Genomic DNA, 25,038 nt, shown 5'->3' with positions numbered 1-25,038 from the left:
GTTGAACACATGTCTTTGTTGCATGGATGTAGATCATTTGGATATATATGCCTAAGAGTGGGATTGCGGGATCCTATGGTAGACTGATTCCCATTTTCCTGAGGAACCACCATACTGATCTTCAAAATGGCTGTACAAGTTTGTACTCCTACCAGCAGTAGACGAGTGTTCTCTACATCTTCTCCGGCATAAGTTGTCATTGGTGTTTCTAATTTTAGCCATTCTGACAGGAGTAAGATGGTGTCTAAAGAGTTGCCTTGATTTGCATTTCCATGATGGATAAGGATATTGAGCACTTTCTTAAGTGCCTTTCAGCCATTTTGGATTCCTCTATCGAGAATTCTCTATTTATTTCTGTACCCCACTTTTTAATTGGATTATTTGGTGTTTTGATGAGTAGTTCTTGAGTTCTTTGTATATTTTGGAGATCAGTCCTCTGTCAGATGTGGGGTTGGTGAAGATCTTTTCCCACTCTGTGGGCTGCCATTTGACTGTGTCCTTTGCCTTACAGAAGCTTCTCAGTTTCAGGAGGTCCCATTGATTAATTGTTGATCTTGGTGTCCATGCTTCTTGTGTTATGTTCAGGAAGCAGTCTCCTGTACCAATTTGTTCAAGGGTACCTCCCACTTTCTCTTCTAAGAAGTTCAGTGTGGATGGATTTATATTGAGGTCTTTGATCCATTTGGACTTAAGTTTTGTGCATGGTGATAGACATGGGTCTATCTGCAGTCTTCTACACACCATCATCCAGTTATGCCAGCACCATTTGTAGGAGATGCTTTCCTCCCACCACTGTATACTTTTAGCTATTTTCTCAAAAACCAGCTGTTCACAGGTGTGTGGGTTAATATCAGGACTTTCAATTTGATTCCATTGGTCTACCAGTCTGTTTTTGTGCCAGTACCAATAGTTTTCAGGAATATAGCTCTATACTAGAAGTTGAAGTGAGGGATGTTGATGCCTCCTGAAGTTCCTTTATTGTACAGGGTTGTTTTTGCTATCCTGGGTCTTTTGTTTTTCCATATAAAGTTGATTATTATCATTTCAAGGTCAGTGAAGAATTTTGCTGGGATTTTGATGGGGGTTGCATTGAATCTGTAGATTGGTTTTGGCAAATTGCCATTTTTACTATGTTCATCTTACCTATCCAAGAGCATGGGAGGTCTTTCCATTTTCTGGCATCTTCTTTAATTTCTTTCTTTAAAAATGCAAAGTTTTTGCATATAGGTCTTTGACTTGTTATTTTATGTTTTTTTTTTTTTTTTTTTTTTGTGGCTATTGTAAAGGGTGATGTTTCTCTGATTTCTTTCTCAGCCCCTTTATTGTCTGTATATAGTAGGGCTATTGATTTTTTTTTAGTTAATCTTGTATCCTGCCACTTTGCTGAAGGTGTTTATCAGCTGTAGGAATTCCCTGGTAAAGTTTTTTGGGTCACTTATGTAAACTATCATATCATCTGCAAATAGTGAAAGTTTGACTTCTTGCTTTCCAATTTGTATCCCCTTGATCTCCTTTTATTGTCTTGTTGCTCTAGCTAGAACTTCAAGTACGATATTGAAGAGATATGGAGAGAAAGGACAGCCTTGTCTTCTCTCCATTTAGTTTGATGTTGGCTGTTGGTTTATTGTATATTGCTTTTATTATGTTTAGGTATATTCCTGTAATCTCTGGTCTCTCCAAGACCTCTATCATGAAAGTGTGTTGGATTTTGTCAAAGGCTTTTTCAGCATCTAGTGAGATGATCATATGATTTTTCTTTTTCAGTTTGTTTATATGGTAGGTTACATTGATAGATCTTCATATGTTGAACCATCCCTGCATCCATGGGATGAAGCCTACTTGGTCATGGTGGATGAGTTCTCTGATGTGTTCTTGGATTCGATTTGCCAGTATTTATTGAGTATTTTTGCATCAATGTTCATGAAAGGATATTGGTCTATAGTTCTTTCTTAGTTGTGTCTTTCTGTGGCTTGGATTAAGGTAATTATAGCCTCATAAAAGGAGTTTGGTAATGAACCTTCTGCTTCTATTGTGTGAAACAACTTGAGGAGTATTGATATTAGCTCTTCTTTGAATTTCTGGTAGAATTCTGCACTGAAGCCATCTGGCCCTGGATTCTTTTTGGTTGGGAGGCTTTTGATGACTGCTTCTATTTCATTATGGGTTATAGGTCTATTTAAATTGCTTATCTGATCTTGATTTAATTTTGAAATGGTGCAATTGGCCATTGTTCAGTTTCCATTAGTTTGTAGGGTTTCTGCAATTTGTGTTGTTGAATTCCAACTTTGAAGCATGGTGGTCTGATAAGATACAGGAAACTATTCCAATTTTTTTTTTTTTGAGGTTTGTTTTGTTGCCTAGTATGTGGTTTATTTTAGAGAAGGTTCCGTGTGGAGAAGGTATATCTTTTGTGTTTGGATGGAATGTTCTATAGATGTCTGTTAAACCCAATTGAGACATAACTTCTGTTAGTTCTTTTGTTTCCTTGTTAAGTTTCTGTCTAGTGGTCCTGACTCATGAGTCAGGTTGTTGAAGTCTCCCACTATGAGGGTGTGAGGTTTTATGTGAGTTTTGAGTTTTAGTAGCATTTCTTTTATGAATGTGGGTGCCTTTGTTTTGGGGGCATAGATGTTCAGAATTGAGACTTTGTGTGTAATGGATTTCTCCTGTGTTGAATATGAACTGACCTTCTTAATCTCTTTTGATTGATTTTGGTTTGAAGTCTAACTTGTTAGATATTAGGACAGCTACACCTGCTTGATTTTTGGATCCATTTTGGAAGATCTTTTCCCAACCCTTTACCCTGAGGTAATGTCTGTCTTTGAAGCTTAGATGTGTTTCTTGTATGCAGCAGAAGGATGGATTCTGTCTTCTTATCCATTCTGTTAGCCTGTGTCTTTTTATAGGTGAGTTAAGACCATTAATGTTGAGGGAAAGTAAGGACCATTGATTGTTAATTCTTGTTTGTTTTAGATTTGTTGGTGGTGGTGGTATTGTGAATATATTTGCCCTTGGGTTCTAGTAAAATGTAATTATCTATTGCTTATGTCCTTGTGAGTGTAGTTAACTTCCTTGGGTTGGAGTTTTCCTTCCAGAACTTTCTGTAGGGCTGGATTTGTAGATATGTATTGTGAAAATCTGGCTTTGTCATTGAATATCTTGTTTTCTCTGTCTATAATGCTTGAGAGTTTTGCTGGTTATAGTAGCCTGGGCTGGCATCCTTGGACTCTTTTAGTATTTGTAGAACATTTATCCAGGACCTTCTGGCCTTGATTGTTTCCATGGAGAAGTCAGGTGTAATTTTGATAGGTCTGCCTTTATATGTTACCTGGCCTTTTTCCTTCACTGCTCTCAATATTCAATATTCTTTCTTTATTCTGTATGTTAGGTGCTTTGATTATTATGTGTCGAGGGATCTTTTTTCTTTGGTCCAGTCTGTTTGGTGTTCAGTATGTTTCTTGTACTTTCACAGCCATATCCTTCTTCAGATTGGGAAAGTTTTCTTCAATGATTTTGTTGAATATGTTTTCTGCACCTTTGAGCTGGGCTTCTTTGCCTTCTTCTATGCCTATTATTCTTAGGTTTGGTCTTTTTCGTGGTGTCCCACATTTCCTGGATGTTTTGTGTTAAGGATTTGTTGGATTTGAGATTTTCATTGGTTGATGAATCTATTTCCTCCAGTTTGTCTTCAGCGCCTGAGATTCTCTCTTCCATCTCTTGTATTCTTTTGGTTATGCTTGCATCGGTAGTTCCTGATCTTTTACCCAGTTTTTGTATTTCCAGCATTCCCTCAGTTTGTGTTTCCTTTATTGTCTCTATTTCAGTTTCAGGTCTTGAACTGTTTACATTGTTTCTTTCATCTGTTTGATTGTCTTTTCTTGGCTTTCCTTACTTTCTTTAAGAGATTTGTTTATTTCTTGCATTTTTTTTTTTTTTTTTGGCTTGTTCTTTTCCTCTATTTCCTCCAATTTTTTGTTTGTTTGTTTTTTTTTCTTCCATTTCTTTAGGGGATTTTCTCCAATCATCTTTGAGGGCCTCTATCATTTTCATGAAATTATTTTTTTAAGTCATTCTCTTCAGCTTCATCTGTTTTTGGTGTGTTCATGTCTAGTTGGTGTAGAGTCCCTGGATTCTGGTGGTGGCATACTGGTCTTTCTATTGGTGTGTGTTTTCTTGTATTTCTGTCTTCCCATTGCTTCTTCCAATGGGTGCAAGTGGAATCTCTCTCTCTACCTTGCTCTCCCAGTGGGTGTAGGTGGGCCAGGATATCCATGTCTGTAACTCTGGATAGTCCAAGCTCTCTTGGGGGTCTCTCAAGCAGAGGCCACAGTAGGGCCAATGATGTGGGGAAGGCAGGCTCCGGATGGTCTCAAGCACTCAGGCAGAAGGCAGGCAAATGAGCCCAAAGGTCAGGTGTGGGGAGGCTGCAGATGGCACACCCAGTATGCTCAGAGCTGACTCCTGAGCACTGGGCCCAGTAGGACTAAGGATGAGGGAAAGGTAGGCTCTGGGTGTTAGATGTCTGAAGTACCAGGACTGTACCACTCAGGCCAAGGTTATAGGGGGTTGAGATGCAGAGCTAACTCAGAGAGAGCCTAGGCTGGTCCCAGAATCACCTCAGTAGAAAGCAGGTGAAGGAGCCCAAAGGTCAGGTGAGGGCAGGCTGGTCGTTCCTGGAGGGGAAGGTTCAGTATGCACAGAGCCAACCCAGGAAGGTTCAAGGAGATGGTGGGGATGTTGGACCCACTCTCTGGCCAAATGGTCAGCCAGAGCAGTGGGCCCAGCAGGGCCAAGGATGAGGGAAAGTGGGCTTTTTTTATTTGTTTTGTTTTTATAGAGAAAGACTTCAGTGAATAACTAGAGTTGATCAGATTGAAGTGATTTTGTCTGAAATTGAAATGTAACCCGTAGAAATTCATTTTAAAATTTTCTTTGGGTATCCCCACTTCCAAAGGCAGTTTTAGAGGTACCACAAACAGAAGTTCCCAATGTAATATTCTTCCTGTGGCCCGAGGGGTCAGAGCAGTGGTCGTTCACAAACACTGTGCTTTTTTTCTCTTCTGAAATTTGCTATCGACCAGTCATTGCTGACAGTGAACAGGTCTAGACAGTGCACACCATAGGCATTGTCATGACTCAAGCATGGAAGCTAAGGCAGTAATGGGATGCACTACTGGGACTCAAAATAAATTAGAGCAGCAGAGGGTACCTGCTGGTAGTACATTTGCCTAGTGTGCCCAGCTCTGAAAAGGCAAGCCAACTCATAGAACACACCATACTGTCACAAAAAGCTCATATCCTAAGAGTCTGAAGGCAAGATGATAAATGTGAGTTCAAAACCAGCCTGGCAAGAGAGTGAGACTGTCTTAAAAAGAGCAACAACAAATACAAAATAAAATAAAACAAATCTATTTGTGACCTATCTTGACCCTTTAAGATATGCAGAGCCTGATCTCTCAAGCCAGCAATGATCCCTTTCATGGCAAAGGAGACCTTGAAGGTAGGACTAGGTTGGGGATCTAGACATAGGGAAGATATCTAGGCAGTCAAAAGCATACAAATAAGGAGGCAGAGGGAAACTAGACTGCCCAAGGAAGGAGGAAGGACAAGGAAGTCAGAGTCTTAAGTTGCTGTCTCTGAAGGTGAAGGAAGAGGTTCTACTTCTCATCTGCCAGCTGAAAAAGGGAAGCGAAGAGACTGGTGGGAGGGGTGGGGTGGTCCTGCCTGCTTCTTGATTTCAGCCTCATACCACTGACTCCAGACTTGTGGTTTCCAGAACTGTAAGAGTGTGTCATGTTTTTGTTTATCCTTGCTTTCTTTTGTTACTACATTTATGGTGTGTGTGTGTGTGTGTGTGTGTGTGTGTGTGTGTGTGTGTGTGAGAGAGAGAGAGAGAGAGAGAGAGAGAGAGAGAGAGAGAACTTGCAGGAGTCAGTTCTCTCCTTTTGTGTGGGTCTTAAGGATTGAACTCTGATCATCAGGCTTGGTGGCAAGCATCTTCACCTGCTGAGCCATCTTGCCTGCTTTTGGTTTTAGCCATCAGGTTTGTTTTAATTTGTTACAGTGGCCATAGGGAATTAGTACCGCTAGTCAGTAAGCCATGAGTGGGTAAGCCCCATGGACAACAGTATCCATCATTGCAAAGCAAATGATGCAAAGCAAAGCAAGAAATTTCCCATTCTTAACATTTCTCTTTTGGACTAACTTCTGTTTTTCTGTGTTTGTCAGCTTATTCTTGATTGATAAGCAATAAAATCAATATGTAATTACTATATTTACATATTGGCTGATCATCCTTAGCATAATGACTCAATTTATATTCATTCTCTCTGTCCTTCTTCCTCTCCATCTCTCTTCCTACCAGAGCAAGCTCCCTTGTATGGTTCCCAGGTTCAGTTTATAGCTAAGAGATATGGCATTTGAAATGATGCAACTTAATTGTTTTTATTCCAGTCTTTATGATGAGCATATTGGTGTTTAAGTGCACCTTTAACTTACACTGTGGTTTATCTGAATCTGAATTGAACCCTACCATTCGCTGAGGAACACATGTGTTACCACTCTCCTAACTGTAAACCACCCTAGAACTTTTCCAGTCTGTGCCATAGCACCTAGACCTTCAGAGAATGGAGCCACACTGCTCAGTGGGGCATTCAACACACAGAGCAAAAGCCTGTCTTGTTTTTGAATAGGAGTTCAGGCTGTTTCATTTCCACTGGTGAGTGGGAAGAATCTCATTTTTATGGTTAGACACAGTGAAAAAAAAAAAAGAACACGTATCTAAAATTTGTGATTAAATTCAAATTTGTGATTTTGGAGTTGGATATATGTATAGATTTTCTTAGTGAATATTCATAATTTTTATTTTTATTTGGCCATAATTCCAAAGCAGAATTTTCATAAATAACTTTTAAAGGTTTATCTTACTTTTCAAGTGTGTGTGTGTGTGTGTGTGTGTGTGTGTGTGTGTGTGTGTGTTTAGGATGCATAGGATCCCCTGGAGCTGGAGTTACAGGTAGTCATGGGCTGCCCAACATGGGGGCCAAGCTTGGGTCTTCTGTACAAGAAGTATATGCTGTTAACTGCTGAGCTTCCCAGGCCCTTAAGTGATTTTTCGAAGACTACCTTTTCCCTGCCCCTTGCTTTTAAGTTTGAAATTAGTTGGCAAATATTTACCATTATGGATTTTGAAGAAAACTAAACCTCTATGAAGCCATAAAATGAACTAGAATGTAAAAAAGTGGTTATATAACAAGTACTTTAGAGATAACAGATATTCTGTGTCGGGGACTGTATTCACAATAAAGGTTAGAATTTATGCACAGTGAGAATTAGAACATGAACATGGATTATTGTCTGCGATAATGCTGAGTACCTTTTTTGTGTTAGCTAGGCTGTTTTTGTTTTTACATTCTTTCATTCACTTGTGTCCTTGGAACATTCCCAGTAAGAATAACTGTAGTGGCATAGACGTAGCTCGTGTTTTACAGCTCCTGAGAACCAATCACAGGTCAATAATAAGCCTTTCCTCTACCATTCAACCACCACAAAAACCGAGTTAATTTTCATGTCAAAGACAAGGAACCCAAGGTCTACATTTAGTAACTTGCAATATCCGAGGAACAAAAGACTGTTCCAACACAGATGATTTTATACAGTGGATGGGCTCATTCCATTGCTTTCCCTAGCTTACACGTGGGTGGGCAAGAGTCAGGCTTAGACAACCAGAAGAAAACAACCTACATTCTGTGGGTCAAGAGGTCTAATGAGGTGGGTGCAGCCAGAGGAGCCAAGGAACAGAGCAAAGTCTCTTGAGGGAGGTAGATAGCTGCCTCTGATAGGCAGAAGGGGGTGGGACAGGGTAGGGTTGTGTCCATTAATTCACTGCAGTAGTTAAAGTTAGAAAGAATAATAAAATGTTGCCATAGCCGCTGTTTATTATGTTGGCTTTTGCCTTTGTGATTACAAAATACTCTCCCCTCCAAATATGAAAAAAATCAGTACCAAATTATGTAATTATGGAAGTTCTACTGTCCTTCATGGCCAACGATAATCCTGAATCCACCAAACCTACCTGTGTGTGTTTACCTGTGTATAGTTGGTCTGGGAAGATTTTGTTGTATTTTTCCTTTATTTTCACAAAATAAAGTGACACTAGAATACTATTATGTAGCATTTTTCAATGAACCAGTGTGCTATCTACACTGCATCTTTTCTGTTAGAATTTATTTCCCTTGAAGGCAACTGGAGGAAGAAATTTAGTGTTAAAAGGCTGAATGAATACATAGTCCCGTGGCTGTTCAACTTTGGCACTTTATGTTTCTCTTTATTTTTGTTTTTGTTTTTCAAGACAGGGTTACTCTGTATTGTTTTGGATCCTGTCCTGGAACTTGCTCTGCAGACCAGGTTGGCCTCAAACTCACAGAGATCCACCTGCCTCTGCCTCCCGAGTGCTAGGATTAAAGGCATGCACCACCAATGCCCAGCTTGTGTTTTTCTTTCCAGAGCTATTAGTCTGTGGAACATTGTGTATTTTTTGTTGGCTTATTTTGTTGTTATTATTTTTTGAGAGAAGTTATAAATAGATGGTATAGCATATTGAACTCTGGACACATTCCCAACTCTTGGGAGTCTACAGTGGAAAGAGGCAATCCCAGATGTGAGTCTTAAGGAAGACACAGGGAAGTATAAATAGGTAGGTAGATTTAGTATAGACTTAAAAAAATAATTTTTTTACACATCAAAATAGCTTTAACACATTTCCTAATTTTTTTTTTCAGCCCAGTATAACCATTAAGGCCAGGCAAGACTTAAAAAACCTTCTCAGTCCCTTGTCTCTGTTTACTTTACCACAATTCCAAAGGAAGTCACAGAGCTCATTACCCAGGAACCCAAGGCCAAAACCCAAATCTGGATTGAAATCAAATTCTGCACGAACTCTTCATCAACCTTGCCAAGACTATGAGGCCATCCCTTCTCTAGAGTTCATAGAGTTCCTTAGCCCAGTGCATTGCGCTGTAAAGTCAAAAGACACACAATGCTGTGTAGACACCCTTAGAAGGGGCAGCCTACCAACCTTGTGACAATGGGAACTAGCCTTAACTCGTGATCTCCTGCTCCACAGCTGAACTTTGTCCTGTGACCTAGGGAAACATTTTCTCAGCCTTTCTTACCTTATCTATGAGATACAGATAAAATTGCCTGCCTCCTGCATTTGTAAAGTACATATAGGAAGCCAGCTCTGGAACTCAGCCCCTAAGCTTCTGTTAAAAGAAAGATCTTGTAAGATTTTCTTTTCTTTTCTCCTTTCCTTCCTTCCTTCGTTCCTTCCTTCCTTCGTTACTTCGTTCCTTCCTTCCTTTCTTTTCTTTTCTTTCTTTCTTTTTTTTTTTTTTTTGAAGATGCATTTCTTTTTATTTTTATGGGTATATCTCTATACTACATGCAGTACCTAGGGAGAACTCTTTATGTAGACCAGGCTAGCCTCAAACTCACAGAGACCCACCTATCTCTTTGTCCTGAGTACTAGGTTTAAAGGTGTATGCCACTAAACCCAGGCCCAAGGTTTTCCTGATAATCTTTTTGAAAAAGTAAAACTCAACTTTGAGGTAAAATTTATATGCTACATGGACTTCAAATTTAAAATTAAGGAAAGAGTCAAATGTTAATATTAATTAAAGAAGGCTATGGTCTTATGTATTGTTTTTGCAGTGCTGAGAACTGAACCCAAGGGTTCATTAATGCTAAGTAAGTGCTGGACCACAGAGCTGCATCCCCAGCACATCTGTTTAATACATTTGAATCCTGTGTAGCTGGCATGTCTTCTCTTTAAATATCTGCAGCAAGAGATGGGCATCTACTCTTGAGAGCACACTACTAATCAGGGAGAGGTAAAGGGGCCTTCCTGCAGGGGAATGATTTGAAGCCCAGTGAGAACATGAATTTCTTTGTGAATTCAGTCATTCACAAAGAAGTAATGAAGTATTAAAAGGGAACTTTTCCTCAGCTCCAAGCATCCGTTAACACAAGAAGTCCTTGCCATCATGAAGCTCTCACTGCTAGTGTCAGTGCAGGCTTTAGTTTGGTGGTGTTCTGTGTTGCTCTGCATATCAGTTAGCTAGTAACGAGCCTGAACTAGCAGCAGAGCGTTTCCAATTAAGTCAGTCGCTGAGTGGTTAACTTGGGAACTGCTGACAAGACACAGAGGAACTCCTACAGAGAAGGGACTGCAGAGTCAGAAAAGGACTCTTTCAGAGTCCTGACTGTGAGTGCCAGGGTCCCAAACTCATTCCCTATATGTAAGGAAGCTGCTTTCATTCTTCTACACAAATTAACACTAGCATTGTTCTGTTAGCTGTGGAAAAACCTATAATAGGGAGAGAATGAAGTATGCTCTCATTTGTGAGTGCCTTTTACTATGATGTGAAAAGGCTGCAGATTCCAAATAAAGACATTTTTTTACAATGCTGCTGTGGGAAGACGGGAAGTTCAGATCATGGCCACCTTTGCTCTTGAGGAAGGTCTATCACTGACATCTCCCGCTCCTTCTGGGTTTCCTATGAGCCCTTTTAGTGGCTGCACACCAGTAGTTCCTAGGTTTCACACAGCGTGAATGTTGTGGTACAGTACTGACCACTCTCATAATATAACAATGACAGTACTGGACACAGTACGGGGCAGGCAGAGTCTGATGTGCTCAGTGCGACCGGAACAAGAAGAGAGGTTGATTTCCTGGGGACATTTTGGAGCTAGAAGAGACAGGGTTTAAATACAGCAGTGGGGGCCAGGGCAGCACTCAAAATGGTTGGTTGTTCTTGGACTCGTGATTTATTTGAAAGAAAGTAAGTATAATCTAACCAAATGAAGGTTTGTTGTCTTCATTTGTACCTATAGCTATCAAATGCTAAATGTCCTTCAGTACTTTTCAAACAAGCCCCAGGCTCAGGGAGAAACCCTGTCTCAGAAAATAAGGTGGCCAGTTATAAGTAATATTCCTCATGTTGATCTCTGGCCTCCATACACATGCACACATGAGTGCACACACATATGCAAACACACAGCCATGTACATATCACACACACACACACACACACACACACACACACACACACACCTTAGATGAAATAAAGGAAGTACTCTGAAAACAAAGGAGAAAACTTGAAAAGCTCCAAAATGCACAGTCCAAGGACCATTAACTCTGCCAGAAGCTGCCAGTTACTCAACCTTGGAAAAGAGGTAGTGTCTATTTCTGTATTGCAAGGAAGGGCTTCCTAGCAGGGTTCCAGAAATTGCTCTGCTTCCAGATGCAAGACCAGGATGTTCCAATTATAATGGTAATGTCCAAAAAAGAAAGAAAAAGAAAGAAAGGAAGGAAGAAACCCAGATTACTCTAGTCAAAACAAACAAACAAACAAAAAAACTGATTTAGAAATTCAAAGGCGCTAAGTTTTACCCTATTTTATTGTAAACTAGTAGGTGTTACTCTTTTCCAGCCCGTTTTCCCTTCTGAAATAACAACTGTTTGGCTGGACCATTGACAACAATAATCTGTAAAGGAAGAAAGAAAACAAGGGAAACAGCATATCCCACTTTGTAATTCCCACAAGTGAAAATTAGTGTCTAATGAGATGTCCCCACACACTGCTGCTACCGCTTGTGAAAACTCATGCCCCAGATCAAAGTGGATTTAATCATCACAGGGAGAGGGTGAAATGGGGACATCAAGTGGAAAAATCCAGAGCATGGAGAAACAGCATATCTCAGGAGATAAGATACAGAGCTAATTTTATGCACCTGCTTTCTTCTAGGAGAAAAAGAAAAAATCATTTGTGAATGATGGCAAAGGTACATTTCAAGCAGGTTTTGATGAGCTAATACACAGAACAGCACCAGCCAGCCCATCCATATATGGTCAGTGTTTTTTGAGAAAGGGTTCAGGCCTTTGCAGAGACCACTCCCTACAAAGAGATGCTCGCTCCACACAGAGAGAGCCAGGGCACTGCGCATTAAGCCTCATACCGTAATTTGATCAGATTTTCTTTTTTATTTTATTAGAGACATTACCAGAGACCTACCTTCACAAAGAGCTGTCTATTCTTCCACCACTAACATAGCTTAATAAATATCTGATAGGAAATAATCATGTTCTCACTGAAAATAATCCCTTCTGTGGCTGACTTTGATTTGTAATTGTGTGTGTGCATGCATTGTTTGTGTGTGTGCTTAGCCAGGCACACAAAGAGATGAAATATGAACTCGCCTGCACTTTTCCCCAGCTCTCTAGCCCTTGGTGCTCTGGGGACAATAGTGAATGGCATGCTTGAAAGTGACATGTGTCATCTTACAGTGCTGAGTTCTGATGTCACTAGATATTATAACCCTGTAATTTAGCTATTCTGTTTCTGCTTCTTTGTGTTAGGTATTGCCATATGTTATTTCATCTAACCCTTATAAAAGAGCCTGTTGGTAGCTAAGGAAGTTCATGTATCATAGTTAGTGTTTGACAAGACATATGTTAGTTCCCTGAGCTCCTGTCTCCATATGCATCAAAACCAAGGAAGACACCTTTCTTTCTTTTGTTAATTGGAAAATTAAAAATTTTAAATTCTAATTTAAAATTTTTAAATTGAAAATAGATTTTTAAATTTAAACATAGATTCTTCTCTCATATAATTCATTCCAGCCACCATATCCTCTCCTCTACTACTCATGGCTCCCCCTCCCACATCTTAGTTAGGGTTTCTATTGCTGTGAAGAGACATCATGACCATGGCGACTCTTACAAAAGAAAACATTTATTGGTGTGGCTCACTTACAGTTCAGAGGTTCAGTCCATTATCACCATGGTGGGACTGTGGGACATGGTGGCATGCAGGCAGATATGGTGCTGGAGGGGTAGCTACTACATGTTGATATGCAGGCAACAGGAAGTAGACTGAGACATTGGCTGGTGTTTTGAACATAGGAGACTTTATATCCTCCAACAGGGCCACACCTACTTCAACAAGGCCATACCTACTAATACTGCCACTCCCTATGAGATTATGGGGTGCGATTACCTTCAAACTACCACCTACCCCAAACCTCCCCTTTCCCCCAGATCTACTCTCCATTTATTTCCCTTCAGAAAAGAACAGGCCTCCAAGACACTGTCTTCAAATAACTTCTCCTCCTCCTCTTCCTTCTGCTGCTTCTTCCTCCGTCTCTACCTCCTCCTCCTTTTAAGTGAAAACAGAACGGAAGACTAAACTCAGTGGTAGATTGCTTGCCTCGCATGTATACTCCCTGGCTTCTCAGTCACCGAGTTCTGCTCAAAGAGGGGTGGAGAAAGACCCAGGCTGGGCGCCACATGCCTGTGAGCCCAGCACTTGGAAGTCTGCGGCAGGATGATAAGCTGGAAGCCAGTCTGTGTGCTGTGTAGCAAGAGTTGGGGGGTGGGGCCCGTAGTGTTTTATGTATCAGATAATTCCATGATAGAGCCCCACAGCATAAAATTAGGATTGCAGATAGCACTTCTTCAGGGTTTCCCTTTTTCCATTTGTAGACTGAAAAAGAAGAAACAAACCAAACAGAATGCAGAGATCGTCTCAGCATCAGCCACGAGGAGTCATTCCGGGAAGGAGGATCCTAATTCAGTCATTTTGGACCAGGACAAGTCAAACGTTGCAGTGGAGGGGGAATGTAGCACGGATGAGAAAAAGAAGAGAAAAAACAACCAGCTAAAGGAAATCAGGCGCACCGAACTAAAGAGATACTACAGTATTGGTGAGTATTTGTGACACTGCTGGTATACATTGTTTACAAATCTGTCACAGGCTGAACATGGCTAGAGGAATGGGAATTTAATGCTAGCCTGGGTTACATGAGACCCTGTCTCAAAATAATAATAGCTCAGTTCAGCCTGGGTAAATAAGCCCAACCCTATATCAAAATAAGAAAATAAAAATAAAACAATTTAAAAAAAAAGCCTTCTACCCTCAAAAATCTGAATCTGTAATAATTTTCCATAAACTATGAGTCATTATCATATTAACAGTACCAGATTATAGATCAGCTACTCCGAGTCCCTGGCTCTTGCTCTATTTATTATATAATATAAAAGGATAGCTGTGAATAATGTGCTCCACTCAGCTTTACACTTTGGTTGCCTAGCAGTGTGTCTGTCACATACTGTATGCTGATAAACATTTTCCCAGTAGGAGAAATATGCTTATTTTCTTTTTTGTTGTTGTTGTTTTGAGTGTGTGTGTGTGTGTGTGTGTGTGTGTGTGTGTAAGTAAATGTGCTTGTTTGTACATGCATGTAGGGGTCAGAGGTTGACTTCTGAACCTTTCTATATTGCTCTTTATTGTGGTTTAATAAGGATCAGGAAAAATAAATAGGATGAAAAGATGTTTATTCAGAGAGAAATAACTTACAACATAGACAAATGAACACCAGCAGGTTCCTAGTCCCAAGGATGTCTCCTGATGCTCTCCTCCCCCCCCCCCACCCCATGCTGCAAGCAAGAGAGAGCTGGGGGGGGGTTTCTTCAGACCTAGTTCCTCTAGATAGTATCTGCCCCTGTCCCCACCCCAATGGGCGTGGTCAGTGCCATTTGTGCTGACAAAGTAAATATCTCGCTACAGCTCTTAACTTTGTTCTTGAGATAGGGTCTCACTGAGCCTGGAGCTCACTTTCGACCGGTCTGGTTGGACAACTAGCTCCAAGAATTCTTCTCTGCCTCATAGCACTGGGATTATAGGAGACCATCACCACATCCAGCCTTTGACATGAGTGTTGGGAATCAAAGTTCAGATCCCTAAGCTTATGCAACAGACACTTTACCCACTGAGCCATTCCCAGGCCCATCTTGTTTCCTTAATAGTTATAAATAGAACATATATGGAATGTAAATAGAATATAAGTGAAATAAATAGGTTCATAAAAGTACTGTAATGACTACAGTTTTTTGCAGGAGACAAAGTCTAGCGTGTATCAACTTAAAAAAAAAAAAACCACAACCCCCCACGTCATTTAGAATAAATCCACAATGTTATGGAGTTTCTTAGAATAACTATTGCTGAAAATGGGAATGATGGCATATCTAGCCGTACTTAGATCACCTGTCTCATACCCACTGTTCTGTCACATGCATGTCTGGAGTCTATTCAGTGACTGCAAAGGAGGCAGAAATGTGGTATGACATAGGTAACGTTGCTAGGCAAAGACAGAAAAGATAAAGAAGTGTGCAGAGAGCATCCTGCAGTTAAAGCAACGAGATGAGGTCTCGAAGACTTGCTCTGGAGTCCCTGAACTTGGTCCAGATTATGGCACTTACAGAGAGGTGTGTCCTCTTTCTGTGTCTAACTCTTTCTGTGTCTAACTCAACTTCCCAATAGGCCTAATGGTGTGTGTGATGGTTAGCGTCAGCTTACCATGTTCTAGAATCACCGCCAACACAAGCCTCCAGGCACATCTGGCAGACATTATTTAGCCTATAGGGAATCTTTTGATTAGGTTAGTTGAGGTGGGAGGACCCATCTTGAAAGTGGGCAGCACCATTTCCTGAGCACAAATATCCATTGCTCTTTTTTTACTGGCTTGAGGATGCAGCCCCTGCTGCTCTGACTTCCCATCAGAATGGCGTGTGCATTAAACTGTGAGACCCAGTACACCCTTCCTTCCTCAGTTACTTTACCGGGCATGTTGTCACAGCACTGAGAAAGTGAGACCAGGCCTATCAAGGAAGATGGTGTTGAGAGATGCCTCACATCCATTGCTCCAACAGTGACTGATGAAGTAGTCTGCCCTCAGCCATGAACATGGAACTTTTAGTACTACAGAGGGCACAGATGGTTAAACATTGTGACCTACAGCTAAACTGGTGCCATTACTTTCAATCCACCAATGTGCTTGATAGCCCTGTACATGAGTGAGGTTCCTGAGTAATTAATATGCTTACACTTACAATTTAAGGCATCAGTGTACTCCCTTCTGGAAGGACGAGAATTAAGGAAAGTTGCATTCTGTCTTGTTTTGTGTGACTGCCTGCCTAGTTAAAATGACTTTCTTCTTTAGTAGGATCTGTTGAAAGTATATCATTGAGTTTAAAATAACACTCTTTGACTTTATTTCACTAACTTTTCCTGACCCCACAAGATCAGTTCAGCTAGCTTGTCTTCTGGGAATACCTTCCTGGCTCTGTCCAGGCCAGGCCAGATCTCCACCTACATTTTCATGATTTTATCCATTCTCTGTTTGCAGGCTGGGATGACTAAAACCCTGTAATATCTCTTCTATAACAGGTGCTCTGTGTGTGTGTGTGTGTGTGTGTGTGTGTGTGTGTGAGACACTTCTGTGTTCACGTGTAGAAGTCAACCTCAAGTGTCATTCTACTTCGTGTTTTATACAGGGTTTCTCAATGGCCTGTAACTCATCGAGTAGTAGCCTGGCTATCACTGCTTCCCAGTGCTGAGATTACATAGGCCATCCTATCAGACTGTGTGTGTGTGTGTGTGTGTGTGTGTGTGCGTGCGTGCGTGCGTGCGTGCGTGCGTGCGCGTGCATGCGTGCGTGCGTGCGCGCGTGCGTGTGTGTGTGTGTGTGTGTGTGTGTGTGTGTACTGGAGATCAAGCTCAGGTCCTCATATATACAAGGCAAGCACTTCACTAACTCAGTTACTTCCCCGTCCTGAAAGACGAGTGCATAGATGAATGAATGAATACTCTGGTTTTATTTGTTGAGAATTCTCTAGGATATTGGTGACAGTACAGTCACCGAGTTGAAATTGGCATGTGGTTTTTCCTTGGTAGCGATGAGATGTCATTATGTCATCTTATAAGAACGGCAGTGATGGCCACTGGCTTGGAGATTTGGGTCCTTTCATAGGAAAATCCAGTCCAGGGATCAAGCCTCTGAGTGGACCACTAAATTTTAGGCTGCATTGGCTCTTACCGAATTTGACCATCTTTGACAAACTTGGGCTCAGATTTGATTGGCCTCACAGAACCTGTCACCAACTAGAGTCCCGTCCCAGGATGTGGTTCTATACCACTAGGGGGAGTATCAGACCTTGAGTCAAGATTCATTCCTGACCCAGGGCCCTGATTATTTCTGTGGTGCTGCTCTCTGGCTGTGGCAAGAGAGTGAGGAAATTTGAGAAGGAGAGGTTCTTGTCTGTTAAGGATTTAGATCTGTGAAACTCAGACTTGGGGGAGCCCCGTTATTTCATGGATGAATCTGAATTGATGAAGGCAGGTTGTGCTGGTCTGAGACAGGACCTTAGGGAAATGAAGTTCTGAGAAATTTTGCTCAAAGACAGAGCAGTATATGCTAATTAACATAGTATCTGAGGAAGAAAAATCAAAGTCAGTAGGTGACACATTTGGAAACTCAAGAATAAGGAAGGAAGGGGATGGACTTTTTGTTTGGAGGTGTTTTTGAAAGGCTAAGTCCTTTCTCTCAAAGGGCCTAGTTAATTGTTCTTTACCGATGTGAGTCTGTGTAAAAGACGTGATCCAAAGAACCAACAGAGATGCAAAAGAAGAAGCTAATGGTGCGAAGTGCAGCATGGGCTCAGAAATGCAGACAGAAAAGGCGTGGGAGTTGTCTTACCTGGGTACAGAAGTTATAAGGGACTTTGTTTTCTTTATATCTCAAGACAGCACCTTACCGTGTAGCTCTGCCTGCCCTGGAACACACTGTGTAGACCAAGCTGGCCTCAAACTCTCAGATTCAACTGCCTCTGCCACCCTCTGCCACTATGCTCTACAGGAGTTCCCCCCCCCTATGTTTATTGAATAGTAGGCATTGCAGAAGGATATTATGACAAAAATATTCTTTCTGCTTTTTCAGATAGATTTATCTCTGACTCACTGAAGCCTTGGGCAATAAGTCAGGAGTATCTCCTGACAGCTCAATAAGATGCCAACAAGAATGTTTTAGAGAGGTCAAGTCACTAGAATTGCCTCATTGTAACAACAAAGAGTAGGAAAGGAAGTAATTACATTAAGGTAAAGTGCATCAGAGAACTCAAGGCCCAGTATCTAGCATAGCATGTAGAGTCAGTTAATATCAAAATACTTCTAGAGCAAGTGAATTCTGCTTCTCTGTGCTTGCATTTATATTTGCTAATATACAGAACTTAAAAAAAAAAAACTACTTATATTGCTTACGAAGTTGTATAGGGAGCATGGAGAGATGTCTCAGAGGTTAAGAACATTTGCTGCTCTTATAGGGGACCCAAGTTCAGGTCTCAGTATCTTCGTGGCAGCTCACAACTATCTGTCACTGCAGTTCCAGAGGATCCAACGCCCTCTTTTGGCCCCCTCGGTCACTGCATGCATGTGGTGCACAGACATGCATTCAGGCAACACACACACACACACACACACACACACACAAAATAAATATTTTTAAAACAAGAAGTTTTTGGTAGTTTTGTGTCTTGCTATACTTTAAGAATTAGCTATTACTCAGTTTTGAGAAAATTGCTTAAAGGCAGAGTCTCACTTTGTAGTCCGGTTTAACCTTAAACTCACAGAGACCCTCCTGGCATTTCTTGGGCCCCTCTGCCCCCTGTCTCCCTGACCCTCTGCCCCCTGCTCTTCTGTCCTCTGCCTCCCTGCCCTCCTGTCCCCCATATCCCCACCCCTCTGATCTGCTTTTGCCATGCAGGGATTAAAAGTCTGTGCAACCATACTGAGCCAAGTTTTATACAACTCATGGGAGCATTTCAGAATCTCCCAAAAGATGATTAATTCACTGAAGCACCAAACTCTATTAAATTAGCAATAACATTTTCCATTAATGTTAGAACAGTGCCCATCTTCCCTTCTAAGTCCTGCAGGTGAAATGGGAATATTAGAAATGCAGAGGTTTCGATGGAGGACCGTCTTCAATTGAAATATATATCTGTCAGTGTAAGGGTGAGAAGAGATGGAGAGATTTTGCAAGCCATGGAAAATAAGGCAACTTGGAATAAAATGTTATTAAAATATCGCATTATTTTATTATAATCTTATTATAAAGTGTTAATGCCAAGGATCATGCATAGCAATGAAGAAACTTGCAAAGAATTTTATTTGGGAGGCCATTATAATGAACATGAAGGGCTTATGTAAGAACGTGGCATTTTGAGATCACCGAAGGCAAAGATTGACTTGAAAATTTTCTTTGCTGTGTGGTTCTTCTTTGTAAACATCTTCTTCCCCTTCTCTCTTTCTGCTCTCCCTTCCTCCCTCCCTTCCTTCTTTCTTTCTTTCTTTTTTTCTTTCTCCCTTTTATAGTCCTGCTGTGCAGCCCAGGCTGGCCACAGGTTTGTGACCCTTCTGCTAAGCCTCCCAGTGCAGGGTTACACATCTTCATCTTGACTCAGCTCCAGTTAGTTTCTCAGTAACAAGTCCATGGTGTCTGTCTTCATCACTGTAAATCACAGTTTCCCATCCTGCATTCAGAAGATGAATAGGAAAAAGTTCAAAAACGGAAGCTCTCTGCTTTTCACTGGCTGTAGGTTTTTGTTTCTCATGAAAACATGAAAGTAACCCACGACTGGGTTCTTTCCCACAGTGACAACCTCAACAACTTTCCACACACTGATCACTTTTTCTAAGGGTTTTGTTTTTTCTCTTTAAAACCACATGGTGAGTTTCGTATCTGTCATTTGATTCTGGTTTCAACTCACAGACAGGTTTAGAATGACAAGGTCATAATATTATTTTGGTAAGTCTTTTTCCAAACATAAATAAGCCAGGCCATTAATTATAACAATATATAACCTTTTGCTCAGAGCAGAGAGCTTTCTTATGCTTTAGATTTGAATGGCTGGAAGGATACTGTGTTAAAATAGACTTCTCGTGTGAAGAGACTGTGTCAAGTTCTTAAGGGACTGTGGGTGACTCTTTATGGTGAAGAACTTGCTAGAATGACCAAGACTTAGTTCAGTTTCCAGTACATAGAAATGACCTAATTACATTTTTCTAGAATACACAGGAATATAGCTAAGGAGGAAAGCAAAAAGAAGGAAGATGTTGGTTGTCAGGGGACATGGAGGAAGGATCTGCGAATAAAACACATTCTTGGTGAAAAGAAAAAACATAGGAACAAAAGCAGTGATCAAAGCCCAGAGAGACAGGAAGTGTACACTAAAGAGCAGAAACACTTGCACAGAAATCGAAGGAGCTCACCTTATGTAGGGCAGGATGAAGGAAGAGGTGTAAGTTAACTGTAGGAGGCATTTGTGGGTCATGGATAAATGGCTTAAAAAATATTTCTAGATGAAAGTGTAAAATTTTGTTGCAAGGCCATACATAATGGCTCATGCCTTTAATCCAAGCACTTGGAAGACAGAGGCAGGCAAATCTCTGTGAATTTAAGGCCAGTTTGGTCTACATAGTGAATTTCAGGACAGCCAGAACTATACAGAAAATAAAAGAGGTTGTTGTGTGAGGGAGCAGAGATGAGAGCAGAGCACAGATTTAGTTGTCTGTGATGGGACAATGAAAGTCTTCAGTTGAGAGGTGAAAGTTATGTTTCAAATTCAGAGACAAGACAGTCTTAGACATAAGGAGTGTCCAGAAACATGTTGCTTGAATGGTTTTTAATATAGTTCCTGAAATAAATCACTGAGAGGGAGAAATGTCTTAATGTTAAATATATCAAAATTTTGGCTTCAAGATTAAGAAAAGAAGTTGGTTGGTGGTGAGCCTCATAATAATTAAACCTAAAATGCATAGTTATGAGCATGAACATAAAATGTATTCTAGCTTCCCCCAAACCTTGATCTAGTCCCTCATGTTGATGCCAATTAACCAACTATACAATTGTATAATTACAAATTATAAAGCTTATCAATTATAAAACCAATTGTGTAATTCTCAGATGAACAAATATTGAGAAACAAGAACAGAAAACAGAAAGAGAGTATCTCCGATGGGAGAAATGCCCATCTCATGGGTTTTTTGTTCTCTGGCCTCATGGCATTTAGAAGTATTTCACAGTCTGAAGGGCCCACTTGTTTCTACATTCCAAGAAGTTCACAGAGATCTGAAGAGAGAAGGTTCTATTGCTCAAGACTTTTGCTTCTCAGGCCTCCAGCTTGGGCTTCAGTGTGATGGCATTCTTGCGTTTGTCCAATGCATGATCTACTTTCAGCATCAATACTGCTATGAGATTTCTATCCAACCTGCTTGTAAAACTTACTTCACTTTAAACATTCAAAATATCCGCACTGGTATGTCATGTTCTAAAGCAAAATTGTTCCAAAGAAATTCCACTATGAGATGAGTGTCTACCTGTCAGTTAGTAGCAGTGAAACAAATGCCTCTTGTAAAACTTCCTGTGACTGTTCCGGCTTTGCCTCAAGGAGAACATCCCTATTCTGTAGAAACCTCCATGCCTCCAGCTGCATAGCCTCTTGTAATCTGTTCTTGTTGTTGTTGAAACAAACAAACAAAATTGCTGCTACCGACCTAGAAGCTGTGTGTTAAAAACCCAGTTCTCCTACATCTGACCTTGAGCCTGGAGGTTAGACCAGTCACAGTCATACCTGTCAGTACAACACAAGTCCCGTTCCCCAAACATGTGCTGTGTACAGTGGAAAATCTCACAGCCTGAGAAATGTCCCACGTGTTGGACAGCGGCAGACTAGTGGTAGCTTCAGCTTGAAGAAGCAAGTCATCGCCAAGTAAGGCAGGAAAGACCATGAGGAAGAGTGTCAGAGACTGGGTGCCTTGTAAACAGCAGAACTATCATGGTCTCTAGGCTGAAAAGTCCTTCAGGATCAAGGCTAATGGGAACCGGGCACATGGGGGAAAGCCGGGGCATGGGTCTCTCTTGGACACATTCATGATGCTGTGTCCTGGTGATCTGGTCATATGCTAGTTTCCATCTCCAAATACCATGACCTCGGGGGTGAGAACTTCAACAATGGAATTTGAAGGGACATAAAGGTCAGAATCACACAAACATTGATGACGAAGTGTAATCTGGTTAAATCTTTGTGGAGGAGAGTTTTACCAAGAGCCTTGCTTTTTTGTATACCCTTCAACCCAACACGTTCTTTCTGCTAAAGTTCACTGTAAGGAAACAGTCATGGTCAGATTACAGTATTTCACTGCAGTGACTGCCATTGTACTTTTAAAAATAGCATTAAAGAATAATTAAAGTAAGTGACATAAAATGTATTATTGCTATGTACCATCTTCTAAATGATGGGGACATAGAATTAATTAAATGAAGACTTTCCAAAACCATGTACTGGGAATAGTTCTAAAGCATGGTTCTATTTTCATTAAAAAAGACAACTACCTATAAAAATCAGAGGCCTAAAGCTGGTAAGTAGAGTCAGCAGAAGATGAACATTGTCTGTCTCTGGGGGGGAGGGGCAGATGAGCTAGCGGTATTTCTATTATTTTGTTCAATGAGTGCTATGGTTGTAATTTGTATCCCCACCCCCCAGATTCATAGGTTAAGATGTACACTGCCTTAGGCCAGGAAGATGGCTAAGTTGGTAAAGAGGTTTGCTGCCAAGACTGATGACCTAAGTTGAACCTCTTGGACCCACATGGTGGGAGGAACCTACTCTCCCAGGTTGTCTTCTGACCTCTAAGTATGCATCATGGTGCCAAAGTATTTAAATATAAACACACAGAGACAGATGGAATACATGTACATTTTTTTGTTTTGTTTTGGGTTTTTTTTTTTTTTTTTTTTTTTTTTTGAAACTGTTCTGGAACTCCCTCTGTAGACCAGGCTGGCCTCGAACTCACAGAGATTCACCTGCCTCTACCTCCTGAGTCCTGGGATTAAAGGCATGTACCACCACCACCCAGCACATATATATATTTTTTTTTAAGTAAAAAAAAAAGTAAGTGAGCATTCTCAGGACACTCATATCTGCAGGTATGGTCTTTCAGGAAATCTATAGGGCTTGATGGCAGCACTTTTGTAATTGAATTTAAGGTCCCTAATAAAGGAGGCTATGTTGCCCCCTTCTACAACATGAGGGCACAGTCAGCACGCACATTGTGAGGGCATTTGCTGGGCTTTTGATCTTGAACTCCCAGTCTTTAGAATGGTGGACACTAGGTCTCTGTTCTTCATTTGCTACCAATTTGTGGTACTTTCCAAGCGGACTACAACACAGATTCTGAAAAATGTTGATTCAAATGCAACTGCCTTTTTAATGTTTCCTATATTTACTTTTAACTCTTTATCCCACTAGACCCATGATCCATTTATATAAAGTAGGAAAAACATAGATGATTTTTTAAAAATAAAGACTTTTGGAAAGGTTGAGAGAGGGGAGAAGAAACAAGTTTTAGGAAGAAAGGCTGGAAAGATTGTCTTTGCATGAATGCTGTGGGCTGGTGACTCCTTATGATGTACAACAGGAAGCAGCGGGCTGTTTTAAAAAGTTAAAAAATGAGATGCTAAGGAATTCACCAAAGCACACGTGGGCTAGCATGTGACAGAAACTAATGTCCTGCTCTCTGACACCAGAGCCAGAGTGACTCCTCAGGCGTAGCTCTCATCCTTGCAAGTCAACTCTGGAGCAAAACCAAGCCAGCACAAAACACAGCTTTCATGCCTTTGATACTCCCCCTCAGAACATTCTTGTTTCTTGGTATAGAAAAAAGAGATTGCAGGTGAACATTCTTCCCCTAAGCTGTAATGTTAATGGTGGTAAAGTTGGCACTTACCCATTTATGTGAATTCACAAGTACTGGGTCACTGGGATTGTTAATCGTAAGTGTAGGCATACCCAAAACACCCACTGGGTTTATGGTTAATATAAACCAGCTACTGACCAAAACAACTGTCCTTACATATTCAGAGTTTGGGGACTGTCACGGGTTATGGCATTCATTACTCACCTAGGACTGTCATGCGGCACTGCAGGTGATAGAACAGTCCTCAAGACAGGCTGTTTCTCTGCCCTTGGAACGCCTCTAGATTTCCACTCAGTATGATTCAGTTTGGTTAAATACTAACAACATTAAGTAATGTCTTACTGACCAATCATAGTAATATACTGGGTGTGCCATACTTGAGAGGGAGGAAGTAGCTTATACTCCACCATCTCCTTTGTGTCAGAGGGTAAAATACAGAGCGTAGTCATTCTTGACACATATTTTTCATTTCTGTTTCTTTTTTACTTAATTTATTTAACTTTATTCTATGTGTATTGTTGTGAAGATGTTAGATTCCCTGGAACTGGAGTTACAGACACTTGTGAGCTGCCATGTGGGTGCTAGGAATTGAACCCAGGTCCTCTGGAAGAGCAGCCATCTCCCCAGCCCGTTTCTTTTTTAAAGAGTCTTTTTTTTTTTTTTTTTTTTTTTTTTTTTTAGAGTTATTCATCTCTCAGTAACTCTAATTAGCAACATTGACATATTAAGTGAAGAGATGTGGAAATCTCATCAGGGAGAATATGTTACCTCTTTATGAAGATACTCAAGTCATTTTCTTCGAAATCACTTATGAGCTAAATTTTTATTATTTTTTCCTCTTAAAGAGAATCTTCTTGTGTTTCTTAGACTGATCTCAAACTCCTCAACGCATTCAATCCCCCTGCCTCAGCCTTTTGAGTAGCTGAGACTAAATGCATATATTACCACCTTTGGCTTTAGGATAAAATCTTGAATCTCTGTATGAATTTCAATGGTCTAACTTTTTCTGTTTACCTAGCCTCATTTAGTTATCTTTAAGCTCTTGTTTCTCTCACGGTGGATTGCTTTTCCAGAATTGTCTTGTCTAATCTTTATTGACATCCTATTTTACATGTTTATTCAGATTTGCGTGGGGATTAAAAATAGAACTGGAGTCATTGGCTGCCGTCTATTTAATGCCCAAACTAAACATGCCCACCAAGAGGAAGTTCTATGGTATTTGTAAGCTAGCTTTTCTCACTGGGTTTTAATGGTGATGTTACTCTACACGAAATGCCCATCTTTTAGTTATATGCTGCCGTGTTTCAATTGCTACAGCTTTACAAAACAGGCTGTATGGTTCTGTGATTATTTCTCTGAAAAATATATTTAAAATATAAATACATCC

At 40.7% G+C, this 25,038-nt stretch overlaps 1 protein-coding gene across 2 annotated transcripts in view; it reads left to right on the top strand.

Annotated features, from left to right (window-relative positions):
* Ncoa7 (nuclear receptor coactivator 7) overlaps nt 1-25,038 on the top strand; it is a 133,916-nt gene that overhangs the window by 51,077 nt on the left and 57,801 nt on the right. For both annotated transcript variants that reach the window (XM_051175485.1, XM_051175487.1), the window contains exon 3: nt 13,544-13,764. In XM_051175485.1, coding sequence (XP_051031442.1) covers nt 13,544-13,764 — 221 coding nt within the window. The remainder of the gene's footprint in view (nt 1-13,543; nt 13,765-25,038) is intronic.

The sequence above is a fragment of the Phodopus roborovskii genome, unplaced genomic scaffold (genome assembly GCF_943737965.1).
Source record: "Phodopus roborovskii unplaced genomic scaffold, PHOROB, whole genome shotgun sequence".
NCBI classification, from domain to species: Eukaryota; Metazoa; Chordata; class Mammalia; order Rodentia; family Cricetidae; genus Phodopus; species Phodopus roborovskii.
This window is presented reverse-complemented; position numbering and strand designations above follow the sequence as displayed.